Source organism: Dermacentor variabilis, chromosome 7 (assembly GCF_050947875.1).
Source record: "Dermacentor variabilis isolate Ectoservices chromosome 7, ASM5094787v1, whole genome shotgun sequence".
NCBI classification, from domain to species: domain Eukaryota; kingdom Metazoa; phylum Arthropoda; class Arachnida; order Ixodida; family Ixodidae; genus Dermacentor; species Dermacentor variabilis.
Genome location: NC_134574.1, coordinates 159,891,565 through 159,918,696, shown reverse-complemented (window position 1 = coordinate 159,918,696; position 27,132 = coordinate 159,891,565). Strand labels below are relative to the sequence as shown.

The 27,132-nt window shown below is 48.0% G+C and overlaps 2 protein-coding genes across 3 annotated transcripts in view; both read left to right on the top strand.

The window, feature by feature from the left end:
- Positions 1-321: 321 nt before the first annotated feature.
- On the top strand, positions 322-23,954 carry LOC142588298 (uncharacterized). The gene is made up of 3 exons (XM_075699882.1): positions 322-988; positions 17,325-17,635; positions 20,761-23,954. The coding sequence occupies exon 3, from the start codon at positions 20,864-20,866 to the stop codon at positions 21,176-21,178; it is 315 nt and encodes a 104-aa protein (XP_075555997.1). The 5' UTR covers positions 322-988; positions 17,325-17,635; positions 20,761-20,863; the 3' UTR covers positions 21,179-23,954.
- Positions 23,955-26,443: 2,489 nt separating this feature from the next.
- LOC142587246 (uncharacterized) overlaps positions 26,444-27,132 on the top strand; it is a 33,062-nt gene continuing 32,373 nt past the window's right edge. For both annotated transcript variants that reach the window (XM_075698113.1, XM_075698112.1), the window contains exons 1-3: positions 26,444-26,543; positions 26,646-26,685; positions 27,059-27,127. In XM_075698113.1, the coding sequence (XP_075554228.1) occupies positions 26,528-26,543; positions 26,646-26,685; positions 27,059-27,127 (125 nt within the window). In that variant the 5' untranslated portion in view covers positions 26,444-26,527. The remainder of the gene's footprint in view (positions 26,544-26,645; positions 26,686-27,058; positions 27,128-27,132) is intronic.

Here is a 27,132-nt window from a genome sequence, read left to right as displayed (position 1 = left end):
CGTCCTTCCGCTGCGCTCTCGCTGTGCCCCCCGAGACTCGAGCGTTACACCGGGACGAACAATGGTCCCAGGAGAGGAGATTGCCACTGCAGAAAAGGAGAGAGCAGCCCTCCCAGAACCAAGACGGCGATCTGGGCGAACGCGGACACGCATTCTAAACAAAGGAGAGTCACCGCCCTCTCCCCCCTCCCCCACTCATAGGCGGCAAAACTTGTACGACAGGCGAAACGCGTGGCGGCACACCAACGGAGGGAGGATATCCGGTGGCGACGCTAGGCAGCGCTACAGCTGGACGCTAAGAGAGAATGGGAGCGACAAGCGACAATGCATCTTCCCTCCCCCTGGCGGACGACATAGAAACTGTAAAGAGAGGGCCCGCGTGGAGGATGAATGCACGAGTGTAGAGGAGGCACGGCCCCGCAACTCCTCGTCACGCTCGGCTGGGAGCGCGCGAAGCCCGCGGCTGCGTGTGTGTTTGTGTCTGCACCAGGCCGAGCGAAGCGAAAGAAGGCGGGGTCCCACTTCTCCAGCGTCCAACGGCGAACGCCTCATTCAATTGCGCTTCGGCCTTCTACGGTGCTGCCAGTTATACTACGACGTCGACGGATACCACACGTCTCGCGCGAGGAGTATATGTGTGGGGGATCACCGGAGCAGTGCGCCCGTTTTCAGGTTCACGGTCCCCATATTCTCCGACTACTGCAGGGCGGTGAGCTAGCTCCCAGAACGCTTCGTCGGTTGCCTCGGTAGCGTTCAGACGTCATCCGCTCAGCAAGCAACCTGCGTGCGTCTTTCACGAACGTACACAGGGACGCGTCGTTCCTCGGGATAGCGCCAATCAGAGCATTCAGAGCATGTGCCGGCGAAAAGGCCACTAGATGACACCAGGGAGATGAGACGGAGCTCGCTCAGCTGTGGCTTCGATCTTGTGACGTTCTTCCCGATGTGCCGGTTATGAAAGACTGGAGTGGACGATTGGATTGTACAGGTGAGTCGGCTTCTATAGCTGCCACGTGCGGCGCGAGCGAGCCTCATAAACTAAAGTTCAACAAAATAACATTTCTCGGCCGCCGTGACGAACCTAAGTGCTTGGGCTTCGAAATTCGTCGGCGATGACCTGTGTCACTGGACACATTAAATGTTACTGCCGTAAGGCTCGTCAACTGGTTCGGCCGTTTCACATGATCTGTGCGCACAAAATTTCAGTACCAACCTCTGCCGAACATTTCCAGGTTAAGTGATCCTCAAAAGTTTTCGTCCCATACCACGCCTGACTTCAGCTGTAGCTGGGTCATTGAAACGTGCCTTTCGATATAACTCCGAATATATGCGTAATAAGAACGAAGGTTTCTCACCCTTACGATGAGCACCTTCAACAGCCCTCCTTGAGGTCGTCGGTGCTTGATGAGCGCTCACTATCCAAGATAAACCCTATTCAGACAAGAAAGCTTGACTATAGATAGTTAAGTACGGTACTATGCTTCATGATTTAACCATTGCGAAAATACACGGGACACAGGAAACCAAATATGCACACTGAAGGGACACAACTTCATGCGACTTCCTCTGCAGAAAAGGCTACATTGCAAAGGAATATACGCCGTTGGGACACAGCCACCATATAGTCCGCGGGTGAGGATTGTCTTCCAGGGAAACCGCAGCTTTGTCGCCGAGAGCGACTGCCTGAACTATTTCGCGGCCCATGAGGAGCCATCGGAGCCAGTCATTGTTAGTCATTGTTGAACACTCACGCATTACACTCCGGGATACTTTGGCGTGCCACGGCGTCCGGCCTGACACCTCACTTGAGCGACGGGCATTCTAATGCCACTCTTAGCCAATCAACATTATCTGAAAGCGATGTCGCCCAAAAGTGGTCGACACAAAAGATGGCCACTGCACTATGCGCGTGCAAGTGTTCTCCGCCACAGTGGCTAGCCGAACTCAATCCTGCTTTGCTTCGCACTAACTGCGGTTGTAGGCGCGCAGAGAGGATTTGCCGGGACAATGCATGCGTCGAGGCACCACACGCATCGTGGCCTCTGAGATCGCGCGGACGTACCTTGTGCCATTGTATCTCGGAGGCCACGATGCACGTGCGTAGAGTTTCCTACAAAAGTTAGCAGCGGAAACTCTAGCGCTAGTGTCTGCGGGAGCTGCAAGTATGCCGGTTCGGCCTGAACGTGAACGATGGGCAAGTATACATTGGATTTGCCTAAACTTCGCCCTTCTAGAGCTTCAAACGGGACTTGGAAAATCCGTCGTTTTCAACAAAATTTTGAGTTACAAATGTCGCAATTCGTAATGCATATGCGCGTGCGCAAGGACTCATTATCTTTGTGTTAAAAAAATGCGATTTCTTGGAAATTTAGAAAGCACAAGAGCAATAATTAATGTCACAAGAAATCCCGAAGTCGGAAGACTAGGCACATCTATGAATGCTGGACAGATAATTCTTTTAAAGAGTTACTAAATGAACGCTATAGTAATACCCGCGTGCACCGCCCGCAGAGACCATTCACAAGAGATTCGTTGGTTACGATCACGGGCGCACGTTTAGCAATGCTTTCGGAGTCTCCAGCAGCTTTTAGAGATTGTGTCATCCGTTAAAGGACCCTGCACGGCCTACAAATGATCTTAGCCGTCGTCTTCTTTCAACCCCATAAAAAAAAAAGAGAGAGAAACAAAGAAAACGAAGAGTAAGCAGTTGCATACAATTCACGCATGGTCGTTCGCACTGCACCGTGGTGGCGTCACGACTATCTGCTATCGTAACGGCGCACGGATCTTCTGCATGCTCGACCGCTGTCGTCTTGCTTGAGATCACATCAAGGCTATTCGCACAGGTGTCCTCATTAAGGCTGCAGGAGACTAAGCGAAAAACAATGCCTATCGCGCCTTAAGCTCGCACCTTGCCAACGTGTGAACATTAAAATTCGTAAGAATGCCGTGGACATGACCAGGAAGGAGGGAATTATGTGGCACACATTTTTGAAAAGTTTTCCCTCAGCACACACTTTCTGAGGGATACACGCGCATTTTAGTTACGATCATTACCTTTTTAGCCTCAGCGCATAAGTAGCAGAAGACTTGCAACAAAGAAAAGGAACACATAGTTTTTTTTTTATCATGGTGACTTTTCAGTGACTTTACCTTTGCCGATTTCGCCTACTTCAGGAACTTGTCTTAATAAATTTGTTCGCTGAAAATACCCCTCTGGCTTCTTGCGTTGCCAGAAGAGGATGGCGCCGGCACCATCATAATAAACTTTTCTGTGCGTTCTTTCTTTTTTGCACTCTTTCCCAACCCCGTCTTTCAATAAACTTTAAACTTTTCCGAAGAAAAATTTTAGAACCAGCGTCAGTTCGTAAACTTCACAAAAAAAAAATCGGGAGTGTTGGCAGGTATGAAAGCTTCAGGGCCTAGTGATACCTATACGTCTGTAAATTAATTAAAGATTATATATTATAATGGAAATGGTAGTGGTGACACTCTTCCACAAAGTATGACCGCGACCGTTTGCTCGTCAAGCAAGTTAAGGTCAGAAAATATTAAATGGCAGAAGAAAGCGCGCTGTAGGTACTTCATTGGAAATTAAAATTGTGCTATATACAACTCGTTTAGCAGTTTAGCATAAGTACGGCTCATATACTATCAACATGAAACAACAGTTTCTTCCCACATCATATCTATTCTCCGCAAAAACATACAACTTGATTATTATTTTAGAAGAGTGAGCTGCTGGGCTAGTTGGTTATCCGACATAATAAACGAGTTTTGCGCCAAGACCACACACCTTGTCTCCTTTGTTGTGTGTGCGTGTGTGCGTGTGTGTGTGTGTGTGTGTGTGCGCGCGCGTGCGTGCGTGTGCGTGCGTGCGTGTGCGTGCGTGCGTGCGTGTGTGTGTGTGTGTGTGTGTGTGTGTGTGTGTGTGTGTGTGTGTGTGTGTGTGTGTGTGTGTGTGTGTGTGTGTGTGTGTGTGTGTGTGTGTGTGTGTGTGTGCGGTCTTGGCGCAAAACTCGTGACCAAGACGCAGTTACAGATTAAAGAACGTTGACAGCAGCTTCCCTAAGACGTGATGTCTTGGAATCGAATAGAATTGTGCAAGTCATTAGGGAAAAGTTGTGAATTTTAAATAGGAGCTGTATGGGAGCTTTTTTTCTTTTCATTTGACATTACATTAAAACACCAGAGCGTAAGCTGTACGTCAGCCCATGGACTGCTATCTGCCTAGATTAGATTACCACATGCTAATTTTTCTGTGTCTCTTCAAATAAATTGTATATACAGGTTATATCAGCTTGACGTTCATGTGATTTTGAAAATAAAGGACAACTACGCACAAACGCAATCTCATTACATAAAATTATTTAATTACTACATGTCTCTCTTTAGTCGAAACATTTATTACCCCTGCATACTTAACCATGCAAAACTTATTGATCAACTTTGAAGCTATGTGCGTCTAGTAAAAGACGTGTTAAATGTAAAATTTTAATAGGTGGTGAACAACAGCAAAACCGTGTTTCTTACACGCGCTTTTGTGTAGGTCCTACTTTAAAGTAGCAACCTTTTCAATCGGCATGTCTGTATTGTTTGGTCCTGCAATTTATGTTTTTTTTTTTTCGCACAAGTTTCTTTACGTTTACACGCACTGAAATCAATGTTCGCGACGAATGAAATCCTGGTGGAACAGACAAGCGCTAACCACACGCATTGCGTTTCGTTCACCCCTAGGACTGCTGGTTATTTTTTTAGAACACGCGAAAATTTAGTTGGAACAACCTGCCCATCCCTTCGCGCACGATGGCCAAGCCTTGCGATTATTAAAAATTTTGTTCAGAGCGTTGGAACACTATATGTAGCATCAGTGCGGTCATGACCGCTTCACGCCAGGACTGTGACGACAAAGTCTCAGACATATTGGCTACGTAAACGAGAGGCAATGAATAGCGCAAAACGCCTTCTTTTTGTCCTATTGTTACTTTCCTTCTGGTGCAGGCGCTACAAACAAATGCCGTATACTAGATTTAAGAACGCATCCTTTATATTTCAAGCTACGTGTGCGCATGGCAATGATGAAGAAGTAAACAGCCATCTCTTACACCAGAGATCAGCGTCCCTAGGGGACACCTTGTGACTTAAACAGACGCAGCTGTTCAGAGCAATGGAGGACGGGTTACCTTCATCAGCCGGACACACCCCGGTTTCAGGACGCTCGCATTTACGTGGCCGAAGCAACATATTTTTCGTTACTTGAGCTGCAGGCTATCCACGATGCGATCACAGCTGTTCGCAACACGACAAACAATTGACGCCGTTGAGATCCATGCTGATTTGCTCACTGCCTTGAAGTAGTTGAAACAAGTTAAAGAAAAAAAAATGTGTATATGTGAAGAGATTGACGCCATTGAGATCCATGCGGACTTGCTCACTGCCTTGAAGTAGTTGAAACAAGTTAAATAAAAAATATGTATATGTGAAGAGAATCACAGGCCTCGCATGTCATCGCATTTCACCGTTGAAGTCCACTGGATGCAGGGTCACTGCCACAGCCTCTATAGCCACAGCCGTCTAGATCAGCCATTCTCATTCTTCGCCTGACGGCCCACCTACTTCCCTTCCCTTCGATCCACACTCCATATTCGTAGCCCGAAAATCTTTTTCTCCGATGGGACACACGAACTTTAATCGTGCCGAGTGTTGCTCCCTTCCTCGTAACCTAACTCTGGTGAAGGAAGCCTCTTACCGGAGACTTCGTGCTGGGGCGGCCCTTACCCCTTCCGTAACCTGGGGGCATAGGGCCGAGAAATTGAAGACTCTGTGAAATGCCCGAACTGCTTTGCCCCCTCGTCTGCAACTGATGTTGGACATCTATGGCAAATACCACAAGAGAAAAACCTGCGTAGAGGTGCCGGGATACAAACAGCTAGCCCAATAGACTACGAGCGGTTAATTCCGGGGAGATAAGTTACGCGGGCCACTTACGCAGCTTCTGAGCGAGGAAAGACTGCACGCATTTATAGAGTGCTATGCCAAATGGAAAATCGTGCGTTTAAGAACAAAGGAATGACAGGAGCACACCAACGTTTTCTGACAGGATACTTTACTAACACTATAGGCAGGACTTACAACTCCATGTAGTGGGAACAAAAAAAAAACTGTGTCCGAATATATCAGGTATTATCTATACATGGTACTCCAAACAAATCTTCCATATACTAGATTGACGACTATATATTCAAAGCTACGCGCATGCACATGAATGAAGGGAAGAAACAGTTTAACGTCTTCTGATAGGACACTTTACTAACGATGGACAACCCTTACAACTGCTATAATGAGCGCAAAAAAGTCCGAAAACGAAGCCAGCCAGGAAACCATCTATCAGTCAAAGCAAAACAAACGGCTTTCTGGGAATCAAACACAGCCTCGAACTTGCACACAGAAACAGTAGTTCATGGTTCCGATGGTTCGCTGAGCGCTCCGCAGCTCATGATCCAAGGAGGCAAGAAGCTCGATCATGGCGACTTCCCCGTCAACGCGGTGTCGCGGGCAGAGCCGCCGCCTTCCTTCAGAGCGCCGTAGAAGGGTCGGAACAGGCAACCCGCGGGCCACAACTCGGCCCTCAGGAGACCGTCGAAATCGGGCTCGTCCACAGCCACGTGGAACGAGGAGTAGGTGTCGTGCTTGGACGGCAACTTCGTGCACGCGCACGGTCGCGCACCGCCCGTCACGCTGTCGACGTAGTCGGAGACGCTCTCGGACGTCGTCGACGGGTGCAGGCGGGAGACGAAGAGCGCCCGACGAGGGGAGCGCTTGGGAGCTGCGGACAGCAGCTCGCTGTTGGGGCACGTTCCCACGCAAGACTGCAACTTGCGGCCGCGTCGAGCTGCAGCTGCAAGACCGCCGGGCTTCCTGAAGGGAGCGTTCTGTGCGGCGGATCCCGAAGACGACTGACGACGAGGAGGAGGCAGAGCCTTTCGCAAGGCGGGAGAATCGCGGCGGCTCTCTTCGTGCGAACGCTCCGCGTCGCGCAGTTTGGGCGTGAGCTGCTCCTTGGCGGTCGAAGAAGGCCTCTCGGTAACCGTTCCTCCGACACAATGGCGGGCGTCGCCTCGCAAGGCGGCCGCGTATGTTTTCGGGCACGCCGCAGCGATCGGAAGCGAGGGCGGCCGTTTTTCCTCCAAGCCGAGCGCGATCTTTCCCAGCACTTCCGTGGTTCTGGCGAGGTGCAACCGGAATAACTCACTTTCGCTGTTGAGCAGGCGCACGTCGCTCGTTAGCGCGTCGACGTCTCGGCGGAGAAGAGCTACTTGTTGATGCAGTTCACGATCGCCCCGCGGCAGGCTCTCTCCCTGCCCCACGCAGACCACGCCCTTGCCAGCGCGTGGAACGGGCAGTTGCGGGTCCTCTGTGTTTTTCCTAGCGAGTTGGCAACAAAGAACTTCGCTCCTGCCACTGAACGAACGCAGCTCCGCGGCTGCCGAGTCAATTTTTCGACAGAGGAGGCCCTTCTTGCTTTGGGCACAAACAGGCTGGTCTTCTGCATTCTTCCCGACAAGCTGCCCGCGGAGGAACGCGTTGTCATCCTTCAGCGAACGCACGTCAGCGGCTATCGCGTCGATCTTTCGACACAGAAGACGAACCGCCTGCAGCAGGTCGGACTCACCGGCCGGCGCCGCGACGACTTCGGGCGGAGGAGGCCCGCGGGGGGCGACCGCCTCGCCGGCGCCGCCGCCCAGGACAGCGGCGCGCTCGGGGTCGTGGCGCCTCGTGCAGGAGAAGCACTTGAAGGTGCCGACGACCAGGTCGTGGTCCTCGTCCTTGACGCCGACGCACTTGCAGTGGAACTGCCTCAGGCACCGGCCGCAGCTCACGACGAACGGCTGGCGCGCGGCGGGCTCGGAGCACGCCGCGCACACGTCCGGACTTCGCGGCATGCTCGCTCCTGTCGAGTGCGCTGCGCATAGCGGGCGCAGAAAAACACAGCCAGCAGGTAGATGATATAAACGGCTCGGCGGAGCGAGCTTGCATCCGGTGTTGCGGGCGTACGCGTTATGCAAGACGAGTCGGGGCGAGCTATAGCGGCGTTTTCCCGGATGGCGTCGAGCACGTGGTCGCCGCCACGGACAATTAAGGCAACGGTTTCTGAAGCACCGCTCGTCCTTGGCAGAGAGCGACCCACCGAGGCGGCGGGGACGTGAATATTAAGGGAGACGGTGTATACAGATATCGAGGTCTGCTGCCTCACGCATACTGAAATGGGCCTCGCGAGACTCGAGGAGGCTGAGAAACCAGAGCGAATCTCTTTGTTAGTGTAGTAACCGTGTGAGAATCACTGCTCTTTTATGACATATATACCAGGCAGTAGTACAACTGCGCGGTAATGCATTCTTCTCTAACTAAATGAGCCGGAGCGGAGCACTGACAAACACCGCACGAACTGACAGGCCCTTCTTCATAAGGCGGTGCACCGAGAAAACACGCGGGACATAAGCCAGTGACAAAAGTTTGAAAGTTTAATGCATGAGCGGGCGCAAGATATCTCTATGTTTCAAAATATCAAGACTCTCAACGGTCGACCAAGTCCCACTCCACGCTGTTAACGCAGTCGAGATTACAAAACGTGCCTGTTCAGCGGCGTCTTAGAATCGATGTGTGGCTGCTCGAGCAGGCACGTCGTCGCCCGGCAAAGCAAATTCCTACTATATTAGCTCATAACTTGTATGTTGAACTTGTGGTCAACGCAAAAAAAAAAAAAATGTTATGAGGTGCGAGGAGGATATGTCTTTCTTTGAGTCATGGCTTTGGGTCAGGACCGCGAAATGCGCGCAAACCTGGCATTTTTCTCACTTGGCATGCTGGTTGAGGATGTCGTATAATGACAAAATATTACACAGAGCTAAGTTCAGATTCAATTGCATCGCAGCAGAAATTCACAATTACATCTCATTTGAGAGCAACAAACACGCTATAGAAACGCAACAGAATTTCTATAAACATTTTGTAAAAGATACGCTTCAATTTGAAGAAAGACTACGAGCGCTAGGGTACCTAACGAAATGAATCAAATTACTTGAATTCAAATGAGTGGGGATGGCTGCGGCAAGCGGATGCGATTTATTTAGGATTCATGGGGTTTCAACTAAAGTTGGGCGAATATCACGTTTTACGAATACGGATCGAATAAGAATAGTCAGGATCGGATATCGAATAATCATACGCAGACGCATATACATATTTACAGCAGAAATATTTATTTCTGTATAATTAGGTGCGACGCGTATACTGACTAGTTGAAGAAGAGACGGTCAACTATCAGGTACAAAAAATAAGCTTTAAACAGAAGGTCACCAATTGTCATTAAAACGCTATACACGAATAGCTTCTCGTCATCTTTAGAACCTGGTGTCAAACAAGCTTTGCAAGAATGAATGGCTGCTGTATGGAATGGAGATTTAACAAAAGCGCTAAATAAATGATTGCCAAAATACAATCAAAAGTTGTGAAAAAGAAAAGCCGGTGATGGAATTCTATGACGCAAACGCATGTAAAAGGTCCCAATGCAAGGAAGACATCACTGGTCGTAGTGTAAAAGATATGACTGCACTACCAGAAACACTAAATGACAGACTACAAGTAAACCTCACAGATTATCATGTAGGCCTGTCATGTAGCAATGTTTGAGAGATTCTCATTTTATACGTGTTAATGCTCACTATATCGAATCGCCTTTTGCATCACAACAAAACGCTGCTAAAGTCACCGTGTAGGATTGCACTGGTGAAACGCTTCAATGTGTAATGTGTAACGGGAGTTGGCCTCGGTCACCTATATTTCTACAGCACACATTGGCAAATAGTTTAGTCAGACATAATTAGTTTTGAACACACAACGTATTTACCACTTCTGCCTCTACGCATGGGGAACCCCGGTGTCGTTAAAGGGCAGGCGGTCTGCCGAGCAAAACGAGACATTCATTCCATTCAGAAGCGTGTGCTTGGAGGCGAGCAGAATATCATCTTGCGAAAATGCCTGATTGCTTGATATGAGGACATCGACCAAGCTCAAGTCTCAAGGCTCAAGTCTTTTAGGACTATGTGTATTGATCAACTCGATTCACTGAAACCTTCCTGTATGTTCTGCGCTATAAGTCACTGATATGTGCACCAGAGATTCGGTGATAATCGAGACATGAATCTCTAACTATACTGATCCGAGCTATACTGATCCGAGACGGGAATCGTTACAACGCTCATATACGAGTGCATCACAACAAAAAATCCGCTGAATGCAGCAAAAACTGATTCGAAATGCAACAGAACCCCTTTAAGGAGTTTTGCAGCTGGTAGCACGCACCGCTAATTAAAAAGGTGAAGCAGCCAAGGCGCACGAGCGTTGTCTCGTAGGAGATGAAGGTCAAAGCGACACACGCTATTGCACCCAAGGATTAATTTCGTCAACGTCACGAGAACACAAGGGAACGATCGTATGCAAAGCAAAAAACAACCATGCAAGACACAGAGCGCTTGGCGCGCACAAAAGCAGCAACTCGCGCGTTCACGCTCTCGGTAGCTGCATCGCTCAACGACGACGACCACGACCATTGTGCGCGTCGAAACACCAACGCCGCATCCTTTCTCTGCGAACACAAGCGGGCGGGACGCAGGCACAATGTCTCGCACACACACACATTCAAATGAAGTGCGTGGTCCCGGTTTGTCAGCATAGCAGCAGGTCGACGGCCTTTCGCGCGGGGCCCGCCAACAAAGCCGCGATGAGAGCAGAAGCTGTTATCGTGCCACGCTCATCTGATCTCTGACGAATGGCAGGGCGCTCAGCTGTGTGCGCGCACGCGCAAGCAATGGGGGGAGAGGGTTGACTCTCTATGCGCATGCGCGTACGGCCATGGAGGACACGCGCGTGGCATCGTGGTCCGCATGGCGCATTTCCGCGCTATGAGCTTTCTGTTTTAACCGCTGTAGAACGCATGCCTGACAGTTAACGCGCGTAGTTTGTTTCAAAGGCGAACGAAATACGGAAGCAATACACCGCTTTATTCGAATTATCGCTTCATACAATGTCTTTTTTTGCGACCAAGCAGAATGGCGGTGGCCTACGCTTGGTGCATGCGAGACAATTGAAGGGGGTAAATTGCGCAATTTCCTTTTTAGTACCACGCCTACGACAATGAAACTGTTGCGCGCACTGCCAAACGTTTGCCGAGAATAGGTACAAAAATATGATTATATTGTATACATTTTTCACCTACATCCACTTATAAATAAATATTTATATTTATTTCCTCCTATAAAGGTGGTATAAATGATATGCAATATTTTTACTGTTGCGTTGTCGCAAGTGTCATTTTGACTTCTGCTATCGTTATTACTATTTTCGCTATCGTTGTTTGTTGTTGTACCGTGCTTTGCATACTGCCCTTCCTGCTTGGGCCATGTGGCCTACAGCATTTCTATGAATAAAAGAAAAAGCACATGTGCAATAAAAATCCCATATATAAATCTAGCGCGGGAAGGCGTGCAGCGCTTGGACACGCTACAGTTCTTCCGCGTTGCTATGAACGGTCCGTATGTAGGCCACCATGTTACCTTTTCCTGCCCCCGACAGCTTGTGGGGGGTTGTGAAAAGCGAACGAAACGATGTTCTCAGAATCATGACATTTACGTCCAATGCATGCCTAACAAGGGAAAAATTAAGTTGTCTAGACGTGCAGGCAAGCTTTTGCTGGATAGCAGCCCTGTACTTAAAAGTATTGCATTGCCCCTTGGTTGTTTGGTGGTTTTCACTCAAATGTAAACACCCATGGCGAACGGCGTACTTGAACTGCTTGTGAGGAGCAGATCGCTACGGAAGGACAGAATGACGAGTTCTTCATGATATCCTTTTTTTTTTCTTTTTGGTTTCAACACCGAGTCCGTCAACCTTTAAACACCACTACCGTCAACACCTAAACTGGAGGGCAAAAAAAAATAATAATAATAAAGGCAAAGGAAGGACAGGGAGGTAAACCAGAGGATATCTGCGGTTGGCTAACCTGTACTGCTCCTCGCGCTTCCCGGCAACTGCAGCTTATGTAATCGTAATACGTACCGGGAAACGCTGGCGGCGAACGCTATGTTGTACGAAGGCTCTGGTGGTGGTGGCTCTGTTTTGGTAGAAACGCGGCCTCTTGCGTGGGCCGCGAAAGCGCGGAGGTGAGCGCCATCTGGATGGTGTTGCAATTAATCGAGCTGGGTGCGCCGCTCTACGAATGACATAGAGACGCTAGAAAAGGGGATTGTCTCCGAGTTTCCGCGTAACAGAATTATGTTTTCTCGTATATTCAAATTACAATCCGACGCTCTCATCCCTATAGGTTGTGTGTAAGTAGTACCTTACGATTTTCCTGACGCATTTTATTTCGAATATTCAATTCAATTAGTTCCTTAACGCCTCTGCGCTACACGGAGGGCCTGCGTGGTTCGGTACGCGTGGTCCAGAATGATTTTTCGCTCCCGAAACGGTCGGCGCCGGACGCCGACAACAGGAAGGAAGGAAAGGAAGGAAAAGGTGGAGAAGGAAAGGCAGGGAGGTTAACCAGTTTAGCTCAACCGGTTTGCCACCCTACACATGGGAGCGGGATGGGGGGATGAAAGATGGGGAGGAGAGCACATAGCGCAGCATACACATCGTCAGTTACAATCCGTCACTCTTGCGTGGTACGTGACATCACTGTGACAGCCGCTCGTCCAAGCCCGTCTTTCGCAAAAACCGAAGCAGCTATTCCTTTCGTCGCCTTCAGCTGCGATGTCTTCTGTCAGAGACATGTGAAAATCGTTTCAACAATGGTTTATTGTCAAGGTGCGCCAGAACGGACTCCGGGGACACGCCGACGACAGATTTTCTGCTGCACAAGGCCCCTAACGCTATCGCGTTCAAAAGGGATCTTCGCCATTGTAGAGCGGCACATTTCCAGTGGAACATACCTAGACACCAAAGGTGGCGTCAAAGGCGCTCATTAAAGAGCGGCAATCACCTACTGGCACATACCCTGCGACACAAGTAAGTATTAAAGAGATTCATTATATGCCTGCAGAGAGCGAGTGGCACATAGGGAGTGCTCGGAGTCGACATCAAACAGTTTCCTTCGAACTGCGGCACATACACAGTCCCGCGTCTATACAGCGACTAATATCGGCGTGAAAGACGTTCGCTGGAGAGCGGCACGTATTTTCACACCGCCACATGCTCATTGGCCCAAGTTGGTCCGATGGTTGGGTTCGAACCCTGTTACCTCAGCACAGCAGCACGACGCGCCATCCATTGGATCACGAACTTCCCAGTGACCCAGGTAGGCGGGAAAACGCTTGGATACAAACGTACATTGATACATAGGACCCGGAAAGTACGCCAGGTAGCCTAGTAATGCTAACGCATTGAATCACGGCGTAGGACAAAATCATAAGATCTCTGGTGTATGGTCGTCAGATCTGTGACAACCGAATCAACACCGTATAAGTTCTATAATTGTATCTTGTACCGTGTTTTCTATATTGGTTTTCTTTCACGTTGAGCAGCTTGGCTAACGTTAGTTGGAATCCACGGCATAGTGACCGCGGAATAATGTCTATAGCCGTATTCTTCGTACCCCGCAGAAGTATCGTCGTCTATTACCCTGACCTTACACTAGGTGCCCGCTGTATGCGCAGGTATATATGCTACGTTTATCGCCTGTACAATCACCAGAGCAGTGACGATGGGGTCAGATTTGCATGACATATAGCATCGATCCTCTTCGTCGCTGATATGGAAGGCTTGACGGGTTCGAATCCGGATGGCGGGCGCGTCGTACCGCCCGAAGGTAATGGAAACCCGCCGCCGATGGAGTCGGTGTGAGTACCCGCGCTGTCTGAAGCGGTTTCATGTGGATGATGGACCGGGGTCGGTGGATCGGTCCCGTGACGGCCCGATGGCTGCTCGCTCGAATGCCAGCCACTGGAGCCGGAAACCGTCCGACGGGTGTTTCAAGCGCGCATTCACCGGTCGGACCCAACCGGGGCCGTTGCACCCCTGCCTGGGGAGGCGTCCCCACACCACTCCTGCGCTACCAACGGCAATGCCAGAGCGCCTGCCAGCAGTCTCACGTCATATAGACTGCGAGAACGTTTTCAACTTTCGCATTTGTCGAGGGTGACACCGCCGTGCGTAACAATAAATTCATATCAATGCGATTTTTTTTCTTTTGTGAACAGCCGGTGACCACGTTCACTTTCGTTGCCAAAGTGTGGCACCAGCCACACTTTGGCGACATCATACAACCCTGCAGTGATGCAGGGTTTTCGAACTTAATTAATTCCCGCGAGTGCACGGGCACCATCATTCATGGGAACGTACTTACAACGAGCAGCGTCTGAAACGTTCCTTGCTCGTCAAATGCCAGACGAAGAACTATCGTGATCTGCAAAGACCGCTCGACTGTGAGCGTATATGCGTTGTGCTGAGAAGCGCGATCTGTGGTGGCAGTTGCCGGTTTGTGCGGTGGCAATGTGCTGTTGTGCCGTAGTGAAACGGCACAATCCTATTTCGCTGCGATTATGTGATTCTCTACCACTTGGGTTCGGTTCTTACCGGCGGCAAGCTCTATTTTCGTTCAGTTTTAATCTAACCACCAGGTAGCGATAACGACCTTTACTGAGAGGATTTTCAAAAGTTTAGTTGCTTCCTGTTTAACTTCAAATTGATTCTCGGTGTGACACTAGCTTTCGTTTTTTCTTATTAGTGGGCATGACGCATTCGTTATCGGATGATACGTTTTTCTGGATCATACGTCTTTTCCATTCATCTCCAGAAAACAATCTACTGTAGTTTTGTACTTGTTTTACCCATAAAAAGTTCTAAAAGACACGGAACAGAGTATGTGCCCTTCGATGTCCTAATTGTTTGTGTCTGCAATTTTGCGCTCTTTTGATTCATTCCTCATTAAGCAAGTCTACGGCCCATTGATAGTCGCCGTCTAGTTTGTCCTTGAGCTGAATTATTCAGAGGCATACATTACTTGCATGAGAAATTTAAACACATATTCAACTTCACCCCAAACAATTATTCAACTAATTAACAAAAATCACTAATTAACGTCCCAATTATGTGCTTTACGGCAAATATTGCGATTTACGAATTGTAGCCAGTGAATTTGCAATCCATTTGGAATGAATTTCCAGAATGACACCAGTTTGGAGACATGTGCCGTCAAACTCGCCGTAAAAAATGCTCTGTTGCACCGCTTACATTTCTTTAACGAAACGCTCTTTTATGCACTGAAGCACAAAGCAACTGGAACGCCCATGTATTTCGTCGCGCACTTTAAGAAATCAATGTCGAAACTGGTGCGATCCTGGTAAACAATATCAAGCGGGTACGTCTTGCAGACCTAACCATTCGTAAACTGCAATATGTGCAGTAAAGTAATTAACTAATAAGTTGATGAGTACATTTATGTTAATTACTCAATATGTGTTTCGATTTCTCCTGCAAGTAACGTCCGCCTCTCCAGATAATCCAGCTCAACGACAAGAACTATGCTATCTGCTGCAGGCAATTTTTTTTAAAAAATTCACTAAAACTTAAATATTATCACCCCGTATATAGGCAAGCAGCCTGATTCGCCAGGCACGAAAGACAGCATCGCGCCTCTAAGCACTCTCCGCGGGCCGAGAGGTGGTGGTGCTTGTGTGCGTGCGATAGCGGGTGCAAAGCTGGTTGACGTTCACGAAGAGCGTTCGGTGTATACTGCAGTTTAATTGGGTTATAGCGAACAGGCTCATGCGCTAACAATATTTCTATATAACAGGTAATTCGACATACCCCATTCTTTCCTTTAACAAACCTAAACGAACCTTTACCATGAGTTGATTATAAAAGACCGATTTGTTATGTTCAGAAGGGAAGGGAAACAGCCAAGGAATCAATATTTTTTTTAAACAAGTCTTACGCGTAGTGTAGGCAGTAATTTTTGCCTGTTTGAACTGTTCCTCAGCGTCACTAAAAATGGCGACATGATAAGGTCTCGCTTCGACAGGTTTGCAGTGCAGTTTTTATACGCTTCCGATACGCTTCTGTTTTTCCTTGCGAGCCCGCATGCTCGCAAGGAAAAACATGACAAAAAAATGTAAATAAAAGAAAAGTAGCTTTCCTGAACGCTGTGTTCGCGGCATGCAAGCGACCTTATGGCGCTGGCAGCGGGCACCCCGAGTTCGTTATATCGAATGTCCAGTTCGTTATGAGTGAGTAATTTTGCATGAGTACTCGTCAGCGCGTTTGACGTGTTCAATATAGAGAATTATTCACTTTCTATTGGTTCATTATATCTGGCTTCCACTGTAACTGATAGACTATAATTTTTAGTAATGGACTGTAAATTATAGCCTGTAGATGTATAAAATGTAATCTATTCGACTGTAACTGAAGCATGAACGGGCATGCCCGCGCGAGTCCGTGTCTGTGTGTTGCGCCAGTGTGCGAAGCCTTATTATCTGAATCACGATGAGTGTGGAAGTGTCGAAAAACGGTTGACGTTCTACGCCAGTCTGTCTACGCGAAACGATTCGCGCATATTCCCGCCTGAACATGCGCCGATCACGCAGGCTCGCATCGACGACTACCTCTCCCTCTTAATTGGGCGAGGGTGTTTCTGGGAAGCGGCGCTCGTCATTTGTCGGACATAACCTTCGCCTTCGCTTTTCGTTACGAGCATCTTTCTAAGCTGAGCGCTCTTCACGTAGCGATGTAATTAAAAGCTTTGTTTTTCGTCCTATATACATCGCCTCACCTCTATGCTGAGGCCCTTTCCTCTGATCGACCTGGTCAAGCTCCAAGCAACTGGACCAGCGCTACGAGTGGGACTGGATAACCCCTTTGCAATACTTTATACTGCTTGCGTTGTGGAGGTCATGTGCAAATGCGTCTCATTTAAATATAACAGCTCACTTTTAAAGCAAAGCACACCGTCCATATCGTCTTTCCTATGGTGCCGCACCAACTATAGTCTGCTCTTTGAATGACAGAAAGCCGAGCTATAGTTGACAAGGATTCATTATGCAAAAAAGTTGACGCGCAGAGACAGGACACAAGAGAAGCTGACAACACGAACGCCGTTCGTGTTCTCTTGTGTCCTGTCTGCACGCCTCACCTTTTCTTTTTTTGCATAATAGTCTGCTCTCATAACAGCAGACTGTATACTTGGCCAGAATATAGTCGCAACTAGTCGGACCAATTATTATGTTCTCCAGAGGCCCCGATCTGCTCCTTCCTCCGCTCTTTCGCAGGATTCTGGAGCGGGAGAGGCGTCCTGAAAAGACGACCGTCGGACGTAGCGGCCCCTCTTGACGTCGTCGCCGGTTGGCGACGTCGCGGCCGGCGTCGCGACGGTGGCGGACCCGGTGCTTCGGCAGGCGGTGCTGGGTCTGGTGGTGCCGGGCCTGCTCTTCCTGATCGCCGGCACGGTGTGCGCCTTCTACGCGTTCCTCGTGGGGGTCTCGCTCGTGGCGTTCGGCGCGTTCCTGCTCCTGCTGCCGGCGGCCGTGTGCCGCATACTCAAGTCGCTGCCTGGTCGGGAGAGCCCCGAACATGGAAGCAGGTCGGCCCTCCAGACTGTATACTCTCGATAAATCCTGTGCGTCTCTGTCCCATGCGCACTTGCGTTCCCAATTTGAAGCGAGGGAACAGATTCAACGCCAGCGAACATTCATCTTCCCGCATTCGCGTTTCGATCGAGCACAAATCCTTCCTTGCGTCTCTTCCAGATGCTGCTTACCTTTGTTCACCTGTCACTCCCGTTGTGTTTTCGACATTCTTTCTTTCTTTCTTTCTTTCTTTCTTTCTTTCTTTCTTTCTTTCTTTCTTTCTTTCTTTCTTTCTTTCTTTCTTTCTTTCTTTCTTTTTTGAGCAACATCACTGGGTTGATAGAGGCTGCGGATCTAACCCTAACATTATCCGGAGCCTCCGCTTTTTCCTCAGTGAGGTCAAAATTTCTCACTTGACACAGCCGCTAGAAAAAGAAACCTAAAAGCAGGAGACACGCGGTAAGTTATGTAAAATTTGGATCAACGAGAGGCGCATAGTAAACATGGCCGCTGCAACCGTTGCAACTTGTTGAAAAACTTGATGGTACGTCTATTCGTACGTAGGATAACATGATAAAGCGCACTCTGCTTCTCCTGCCTAGAGGGACAATAAAACGACCCTGCGACCATTTTATGCCCGTCAAGTTCTGCATCACAACGCGTTCCTTGGGTTATCCCGATAAAAACTAACGCGGCCAAACAGGAGTTATTCAACTTACCAAATCAAGATGAAAGCAGGCAACAGAAACAGTCATACCCTTTCGCATTTCGCTCGCCCAGCGAGTAACTCACCCCTCACCCCCAGCGTAGGGTAGCAAACCGGGTGCTCGTCTGGTTGACCTCCCTGCCTTTCCTCTCCTTGCTCTCTCTCTCTCTCTCTCTCTCTCTCTCTCTCTCTCTCTCTCCCAGCGAGTATCTATGCTGCTTCGAAACAAAACGCGGCTTACATCCCGCTGTACCGGAAGTTTCCTCCCATCGTTGTTGCCTCAAAACATGGCTTGTACCCACAGGGGGGATTGGCCACACTACGTTGATTGAAGAAAGCATCTAACAGAATACCAAAAGGAGTAAAGCAACCATTTAAAACGAACCACTGGGCAACTAAATGCTAAAACAAACTTCTACAGGGCCTGTACATAAATTTAGAATAAAACGAAAATAAAGTGCCCCCAGTAGGTACCCTTGCAGCCAAGCCTTCCTGACACTTCAATGAACTTCTGTATAGCAGTAATCATTGAGCCATGGCTTGTGTCTAATCGACAGGCGCCAGAGGACAAGATCTTTGGTGTAGTAAGCGTTAAACCCAGCTTACTAGTTGGAAGTACGAAGAACAAATTCTCTGGGTGGTGGAGAAGCGACAGCAAGAAATGGTCCATAGTTTCCGGTTCATTGCAAAAAGAGCAGAGGTTATTTATGGATAAACGAGATCTATGAAGGTAAAAAATGTAAGAGAGAAACTCTACATCGGAAACTTGATAAGATTACATCGCATCGACGTGAAAGGCGTGGACCCAGGCCCTCCATGTGGCGCAAGGAACTTAATGAACTAATTGTATTTTGCAAGCTGAAATACGTAGAAAAATCGTAAAGTACGACTTGCACACAACCTATAGACATGGTAGCCTTCGGATTGCAATTTGAATATACGAGAAAACATAATTCTGTTACGGGAAAACTCAAACAAACCTTTTTTCCAGCGTTTCTACAGTTCCTAGACCGCCGACGGCGTCCACCATTTGCACGCGCCGGCGCGTGAATATCTCAGAGTCCACGTAGCGGGGCGCTCACTTCCTTGAAACACTTCCAGATGGCGCTCGTCTCCGCCGCATCATCGCCCACGCAAGAGGCCGCGTTTCTGCCAGAGAGCCCGCCTTCATGCATAGCATTCGCCGCGAGCGTTTCCCATTAAACCTTACGGTTACATACACTGCAGTTGCCTGGATGTGTGAGAAGCAGTCAGGAATCTTTGAACGCTATCGCGTTCCACTCTTAAGAGGAAGCTTTAGCTCGGGCCCAACTGCGACGCGGCCTATTCAAATACATGTAAAACGCAAAAACGTTTTTATGAGATAACCCCTGGACCGATTTTGATGAAATTTGGCGCATTTGAAAGAGAAAGTTAAATTCTAGTGACTGTTGGAAGCGGAATTTCGATTTAGGGCTTGAATTTTCTTAAAACGATTTTCAAATATTTGACCGTTTGAAAAAAATAGAAGCACGAAGTTTATAAATTCATAGCTCTGCATCAAGAGCCGATATCGCGGTTCTGTAAACGGCATCCATTAGATCATTCAAAGCGGACAAATTCAATTTGCCATTTTACATCTTACGTGAATTTGTTACGTTGGTTACAACGGTTTTGCAAAAGTTGTATTTCTCTATGATTAAATTTTTTTATATTCATGTGTAACATATCAATTTTGTCCGCTTTAGATGTACTATTAGATGCAATTCACAGAATTGTATTATCATTTTTAGTGGTTAAGTTACAGAGTTGTAAACTTGATAGTTTCGTTTTTAGGATATTTTCGATTTTTGCCAATTTTTAATAAAAAATTGACGATCTAACTCAAAAATTCGAAACCAACAGTCACTAGATTTTAAGTTTGTCTTTTAAATGCAACAAACCTCGTCAAATTTGGTGCAGTGGTTGCCGAGAAAAACGAATTCTCCTTTTACATGTATTTAGATAGGAGCACTTGAGCTAAAGCTTCCTCTTAAAGGCGAAGCTTAAGCGACCTCCAAATTATTGCTGCAGCAGACGCACGTCCGCTGCAGCAAAAAACTTGCTGTGACATGTTTCTGTCCTTTAGCAACCAGCTCGGGCCTCAAATAGCAAGGCGCTTTGCAAATAGCACTGCCCTTTGTGTTATTGCACTTATTTTCCCTTCTGATTACTGTATTGCCTTTCTTGTAAATCGCCATGGTCTTCTTGTTTCCATGCATTGGCATCCAATTTACTGTCTCTGTACTCTCACATTAATTCTTTAATGGGTCCTGGTTGTCTATTTACACTCAATTGCCCTGCTCTTGGTTGCCAAGTTCTTCGACCTCTTCCTCCATTTTGTGTCCACACTTTTGAGGCACCGATATCTGTGCACTTGCTCATGAGAGAAAGTGGCGCCCTCTGTCGTTGCAGTAAAAAGGAGAGGCGGCGCAACATCGCACGCGATTCCCGGCCAACCTACGGATCCCGGTACTCCGCCGCCTACGTGAATCCCGCGTTCGAGCCCAAGGAGACGATGGGGGACGACTCGTCGGGCTACGCTCGTGTCAGCTCCATCAGCTGCAGCAGCAGCAGCAGCCTCCAGGGCCTGCACAAGCCGTCGTCGCAGAAGCCGCCCTGCCACCTAAGCAGCGCACCACGGAAGTACGCCAGCACCAACAGCCTCGCCGCGGAGTTGCACGAAGCCTGCCGCTACCAGCACAGCACCAAAGAACCGACCAGACCAGCCAGCCACGGTTTCCGGCACATAGAGTTTGACCCCGAGTCGGCTCGCTTCGGCGAGCAGCCGCCGAGGTACTCGACCGTGGTCAGAGAGAGTCCTCTGATATAGCACTGCAGACACGACCACGGGTGCACACAAGAGAGGGAGGGGACAGGCAGGTTAAAGCGGTATTGACGTGACATTTGTGACTTCTCGTTATTGTTTTTTTTTTTCATACATCTCCTGAGAAACGAAACCGTAAGTTGTCCGTATACCATAGTAAGCTTTTCATGGCGCTTTGAGGCTTGCCAGTATTTCTTCTAAGGCTTCGAGGTCCAGGCCCTTCATTTAATGCAACGAAAAGTCGTAAATGTCACTTTAGTACTCCTTTGAGACCTTTAGAAGGCGTTTAAGGGGGAAATGTTTGTGTTGGCATGCGGCCTGCCTAGCCCCCTCTGCCTTCTTCGCCTTATCCGCCCCAGTCTGGAGCGGGTATACGGTGAAACATTTCTGGCTATGCCACTGTATAGAGCATCCTGATGACTCCCGCAGAACTTGTTGACACATGTAGCACAGAAAAAACGCACGCGTTGCTAACGTGTTTATATTGAAACAGCACGCTGGTACACATGAAAGACAAGAGCGAGTGCCCCAACCTCTTCGCCTCGTCCGAGACATCACGCACTGTTTCACCCCGAACGCGATAGGCGACTGAAAAAAAAGTGATAGCAAATTTTTTTTAACTGCTACGCGTCTTTGGCTTTGTTTACATGAAGTCGACGGCAGCGGATCGAGTATAAGAACTCCGGGATGACCTAGCTCGACCCGACTGCGTTTGCATGCATCTTACCAAGCGGCTTGGGCGAATCGACCCACTCCTTTCAGGCGGGTTTGACTGAGCTTGCCTCGACGCTTGTCCGGCCTGGCCTGCTAGCGTTTACATAAACCCAACGTGCGATTTTCGTCCTGAGAAAAACCGACTAGACTCGACTTTACCTGGTTCATGTAAACGTATCTGTGGCGACTATACGACAGGAAAACGCAAAAAATAAAAGGGGCGATGAGCCGTTCATTCGATGGTGTTTCCAACACGGCCTACCCCAGCCGCCCCCGTGGGTGCGAGAGAGGTTGGCTTCGTGTGTTGGTTCCGTGCGCCTGAATGCACGCAAAACAAGATATGCGATACACCAAGTGTTAGCTGCACCTGTAGTACGTCACACTCTGTCGCAGTCACATAATGTCCCAGATGAATTGCTAGAGGCAACACTAAAGGAGTGTGATTGTTCCACTAGCATGGGAAATAATGATACAACACGGATTTGTCTAATTTTCGTGCCTACGGCTTCAAACGTTCTGCCAATATATCGTGTAAATTGATCAATTTGATACGTTTGAAGCCAGAAGGCCGAAGTTCAGGCAAATCTATGTAAACTGCCTGTTGTTTCCCTGTTGGCCAGACCGCCATCTTCGAAGCTGCAGTAGACACAAGCGCCACAATTCCCTCTGGTAATTCTTGCAGGAAACTATACGGCCGCAGCGTGTCCTCCGAGATCGCGCCGGCATAGAAGTGCGCCTTCGCAATCTCGCAGGCCACGGGCCACAGCTATACTGCAATTGAGACGGAAAACACAAGCGCGATAGAAGCAAGGACGAGATGAGTACACAGGACTGGCGCTTACTTCAAATTTCTGTATTACGAACAAATTTTCGTCTATGTTCTACTATGCTGCAAGTTCACAGTGCACGTCCGCAAACATGGTTAGCGAAATAAAAGCACGGTGATGCGGGATTGCACAAAATGGCACGGTAACAAGGCCATCGAAACGGCGCTATGTAAAGAAGCATTGTCCATTCTTCGCCTTCATAAAGCACTCTTTGCAAACATTTCGTCATCAGTTCATTGATTTTTTGTCGTATATATATATGCCTCACGCATGAGAATGAGCCATTGGAATAAAATGCAAGATGGACCCTGCAGTGCGCACCGATTTGAATATTCTGTTGTAACACGGAACGGCGCGCAAGTACAGCTGACGATATAACCCCCTGAATGCTTTAACCAACGAACGATTTTCTAACATATGGTAGCTCCTGAAGAATTTTGATGAGAGTTTCAAAAGAAAAAAACAGAAGAAGATGATCATTTTCGGACAATGATGACGCATATCCACAACAGAAGATTAACCAAGAAGCAGGTGGTACATTTAATAAATAAATAAATAAATAAATAAATAAATAAATAAATAAATAAATAAATAAATAAATAAGTAAATAAATAAATGTCGGCAATAAAGGTAAAGAAAAGAAACAGAAATCATGTGGGATTGCTTGACGGTGATTGCAATAAAACTCAGAATTTAATGAAAAATTTCGAGAAAACGCGAAATATTGTTTGCTTGCTTCTAATACCACGGCGCTTACCCATTACGAGGGATCGACTGGCCAAGAAGCCGGCGGTTATTGGGAGGCAGAGTACGGTGGAAGTTCTAGAAATAATATTAACATTGACAGACTTTACTCATTCTTCTTTTTTTTTTAGAGAAAAAGGTGCAATTTATAAACGGTAACAAATTTTGAGGCAATAGATGTAATTCTCATTCGGTACCGCGCTAGTTTCGTTAAGGATCAAATGACCAATTCAGAAAATTAACCAGATATTCTTGCATCGCAGAGGCATACGCAAATTGTCATGCCATGCTGCTAAAGCGCAATGCAGGTGCCACGGAGAACAGAATATTCTGATCATCTCAAGGAATACCAAACTGCAGGAATGAATTTTCTTTGTTCTCTGCATTGTACTGCGACGGCAGGTTACATGCGCGAAGGCAGTCCTCTCGTTGTTGTTTTTTTCATCTCGCTTACTTGTTTCTTGGCTTATAAAACGACGTGCGGCCTGTTATATGTGCGAAGGCTGTTTTCTTTTTTCTTTTTGTCTCACATACTTTCATGACAGCGCATGTGAAATTACCTTTCTCAATGTTCAAGCTGCAGCTACGTGGTGGGACACCTCCACCGCGACACACGCGAACAAATCGTCTCGTTACGTATAGCACTAACAGCAAACTCCATTCCATTAGCATTTCCGTTTGAGCTGCAGCTGTCGCCTTGGTCCAAGGGAGGCGAAAGAAGAAGAAAGGAAAAAAAAAAAAGAAAAAAAATGGACTTGCTTTCGTATCGGAGTACGAAGCAGCGAGAACGATATCATGCTCTTTGCTACGATTTACTTTATTTCTCCGAATATTATTAGCAGAAGACGGCGTATACGAGCAGTGTTGTTTTAGAGAACAATTGCTTCTTAATCTTTCCCGTCCCGCCTTCCACGTCTCACCAGTTTCAATTGACTCTTTTCACGAAACCGGCTACAAAACGATCTGCCCGTCGCAATGTCATGTGAGTACGCGTGCCAGGAGTTCTGATCGGTTATTTCCTGTTGGCGTTTCAATTTATAGTTGTGTATGGTATGTGCGTTTCTCTTGTTGTCGCGTGCGCGCGCGTGTTGTTCCTTAGTATTGTTGTATCGGTGTGCCCATGGCCGTGCTGGATAAAGCAGCAGTAATTAGTTTTTTTGTTTAATGAATAAATAAATAATAAATAACTCACAGAGGGGTAACTGGAGATCGCTGGGAGAGGCCTTCGTCTTGGCAGTGGACATAAATATGGGATGATGATGATGATGGTGATGATGATGAAATAACTGAATAAAATGGAGAGGAAGAAAATTTACTGTTGACCGCACCGTACACTGTTTAGCGCAGCTTGCTGGCATCTGAACGGCGGTCATAAGTGTATATGTGTGTGGGGGGGGGGGGGGGGGAGGGGCTGCGGAGGGTTAACTAAAAGGACCAGGAGAGAGGATAGCAGAGAGGCAATAGCAAAGAAGAGAACTATTTACGTTTATACAACAACGCGACTAAATCAGAGTTACCCTGTACTTAGATTGTGAAGCGACTCGCCCGAGATGGTTTGTCACCACACTAACATCGCAAGCTGGGCGAGTTGGTGACTGAACAAATTCCTATAGGGGTGGGCAGTGCAACTCGGACGAAGGACGAAAGAAAGTGCACGATATGAGCGCAGACTAACAACTTGTTTACCTTTTCAAACAAGTGATTAAATATGCAGAGAATGTGATCATGTGATGAAGTGACGCGTACAAGTGGTGAAAGGGTGTCAGCCTATCTTGCCATTCAAAAACTCCGTTTCTTTATGTTACTTTATGTTACTTTGTGTTACTTTGTGCTACTGCCCATCTTTTGAAAATGAAAGACATGACCTCTGCACAGCTCTCAATCAGTTAGACACACAACCGTTCACCTTGAACAAGATCTTGGGACCATGGCCTCGCATATCCCATCTACAAAAGGCCACAAAAGCGCTGTTGCGATATTTCAAAGCTACCGGATTGAGTCGCGTCTGTGATCCGGCCTGAGTGACCCGAACGATATCCCGAGTGGACTTTCTCTTCTTCTTTTAATCTTTCCACCCCCTTTTCCCTTCTTCCAGTGTAGGGTAGCCAACCGGGCTCAGTCCTGGTTAACCTCCCTACCTGTCATTTATCTTTTTTTTTTCATTTGCTCTCTGTCTCTCTCTCTCTCTCTCTCTCTCTCTCCGTTTCTTTATCATGCAGAGAGATAGATGTCTGGCTGACGCATGCGCCCGAGTTGACATGCATGAAGTAGGCTTCCACAATCTCGCGGTTGATTCGATTTCCATTTTTATACAACATTTCGGGTTCTTTTTCGAACAAAGGTTTGCACGGGCAATTTGGACAATGCGCGGTTGCAGATTGGAGCCTGTTGCATTCCCGATCGCTGCTGCGTTCGTGTCGTTCACTTCCTTTTGTCTTTCGTCCGGGTTGCGCTGCCCACCTCGTAGGAATTCGTTACCGCACGCCTGCACCGTTAGCACCGCAGACATGCGCCGTTAGGTAATACTTAAGAGCAGCGGGGTGGCGAGGCGCTGCTCGATGAAGTCGCACGACGCTCCGTGAGCCGCCTGCCGAGAGAGAGAGAGCGACCGCTCGGCCAACGTAGGAGTGCCCGACGCGCTGCAAGTGATGCCTCGAGAGCCCATAACAAAGAGCATCGACCCGACTCCTCCTCGATGCCTGCGATGCTCGATGCACCCCGCCACAATGGCCGACAGCGTGCGAGACAAAAAATAACAAACGGTGGTGGCCGCGGCGGCACGTCAGAACGACGTCGCCGTGATCCAGCGAACAAAGAGCGTCGTGCCGCGACGCTGCTGGAGCGTGAATAATTGGAGAACGAACGGCACGACGCGAGAGAGAGAGAGAGAGAGAGAGAGAGAGAGAGAGAGAGAGAGAGAGAAAGCACGCGCTGTAGATAAGTGGGACGAGAAGCTGCACGAGCGTGCTCCTCTCGAAGGACGGTACGTGTATAACGCTCCGCAACTACCGCGCCGGTAAAAATAAACAAACAGGCCGGTAAATAAACGGTTCTCGAGACCCTCCAAGACATGCCCACGCGTACTGGTGAGTATTCCCCCACGTCGTCGCTTCCACGTAGGCACGTTTATGGCGCGACGGTTTTCTTTCTCTTAAAACGAAATCATTTTTTTTTTTGTCCACAAACAGAATTTTCCTTTCGGCGTTTTCGTCTGTCACCAAAACAAAGGTAAGCATACGGACAATAACTGCAACAGTCATCTACTTATTTTTTTTTTTAAAGAAAAAACTAGAAAAAACATTTTCGCCAAGTTCTCCCTATTTGGTCAATTATTAGAAGAGAAAATGAAAGTGAAGTTACCTTGTCTTGTTTTTTTTTTTCTTAGTGACGGGTCGAAACCCCGTCTCTGGTACGTCGGTGTGGCGTCAGGGATTTCAAAGCGTTGTTGTTGTTGTTGTTGTTGTCCTGAGTGGCCGTGGCACATACCCACAGTGGGGGATTGTCAAAGCGTTTCTCTTTTTCCCTTTTCTTTTCTTTTCCTTCTTTTCTTGTATCTGAGCCTTTGTGGGTTGGGGTTCCCTCCCTTTCATCCTTTTCTCAGGTTAACTGGCGATGGTGGAGCGCCCTTCAACCGTCAGTGCCCCACGCTGCGTTGTCGTCCGGATAAAAGGTGCG

Excerpts from the sequence above, each read along its gene's own strand:
- LOC142588298 (XM_075699882.1), top strand. The coding sequence starts at position 20,864 with ATGGGGGACGACTCGTCGGGCTACGCTCGTGTCAGCTCCATCAGCTGC.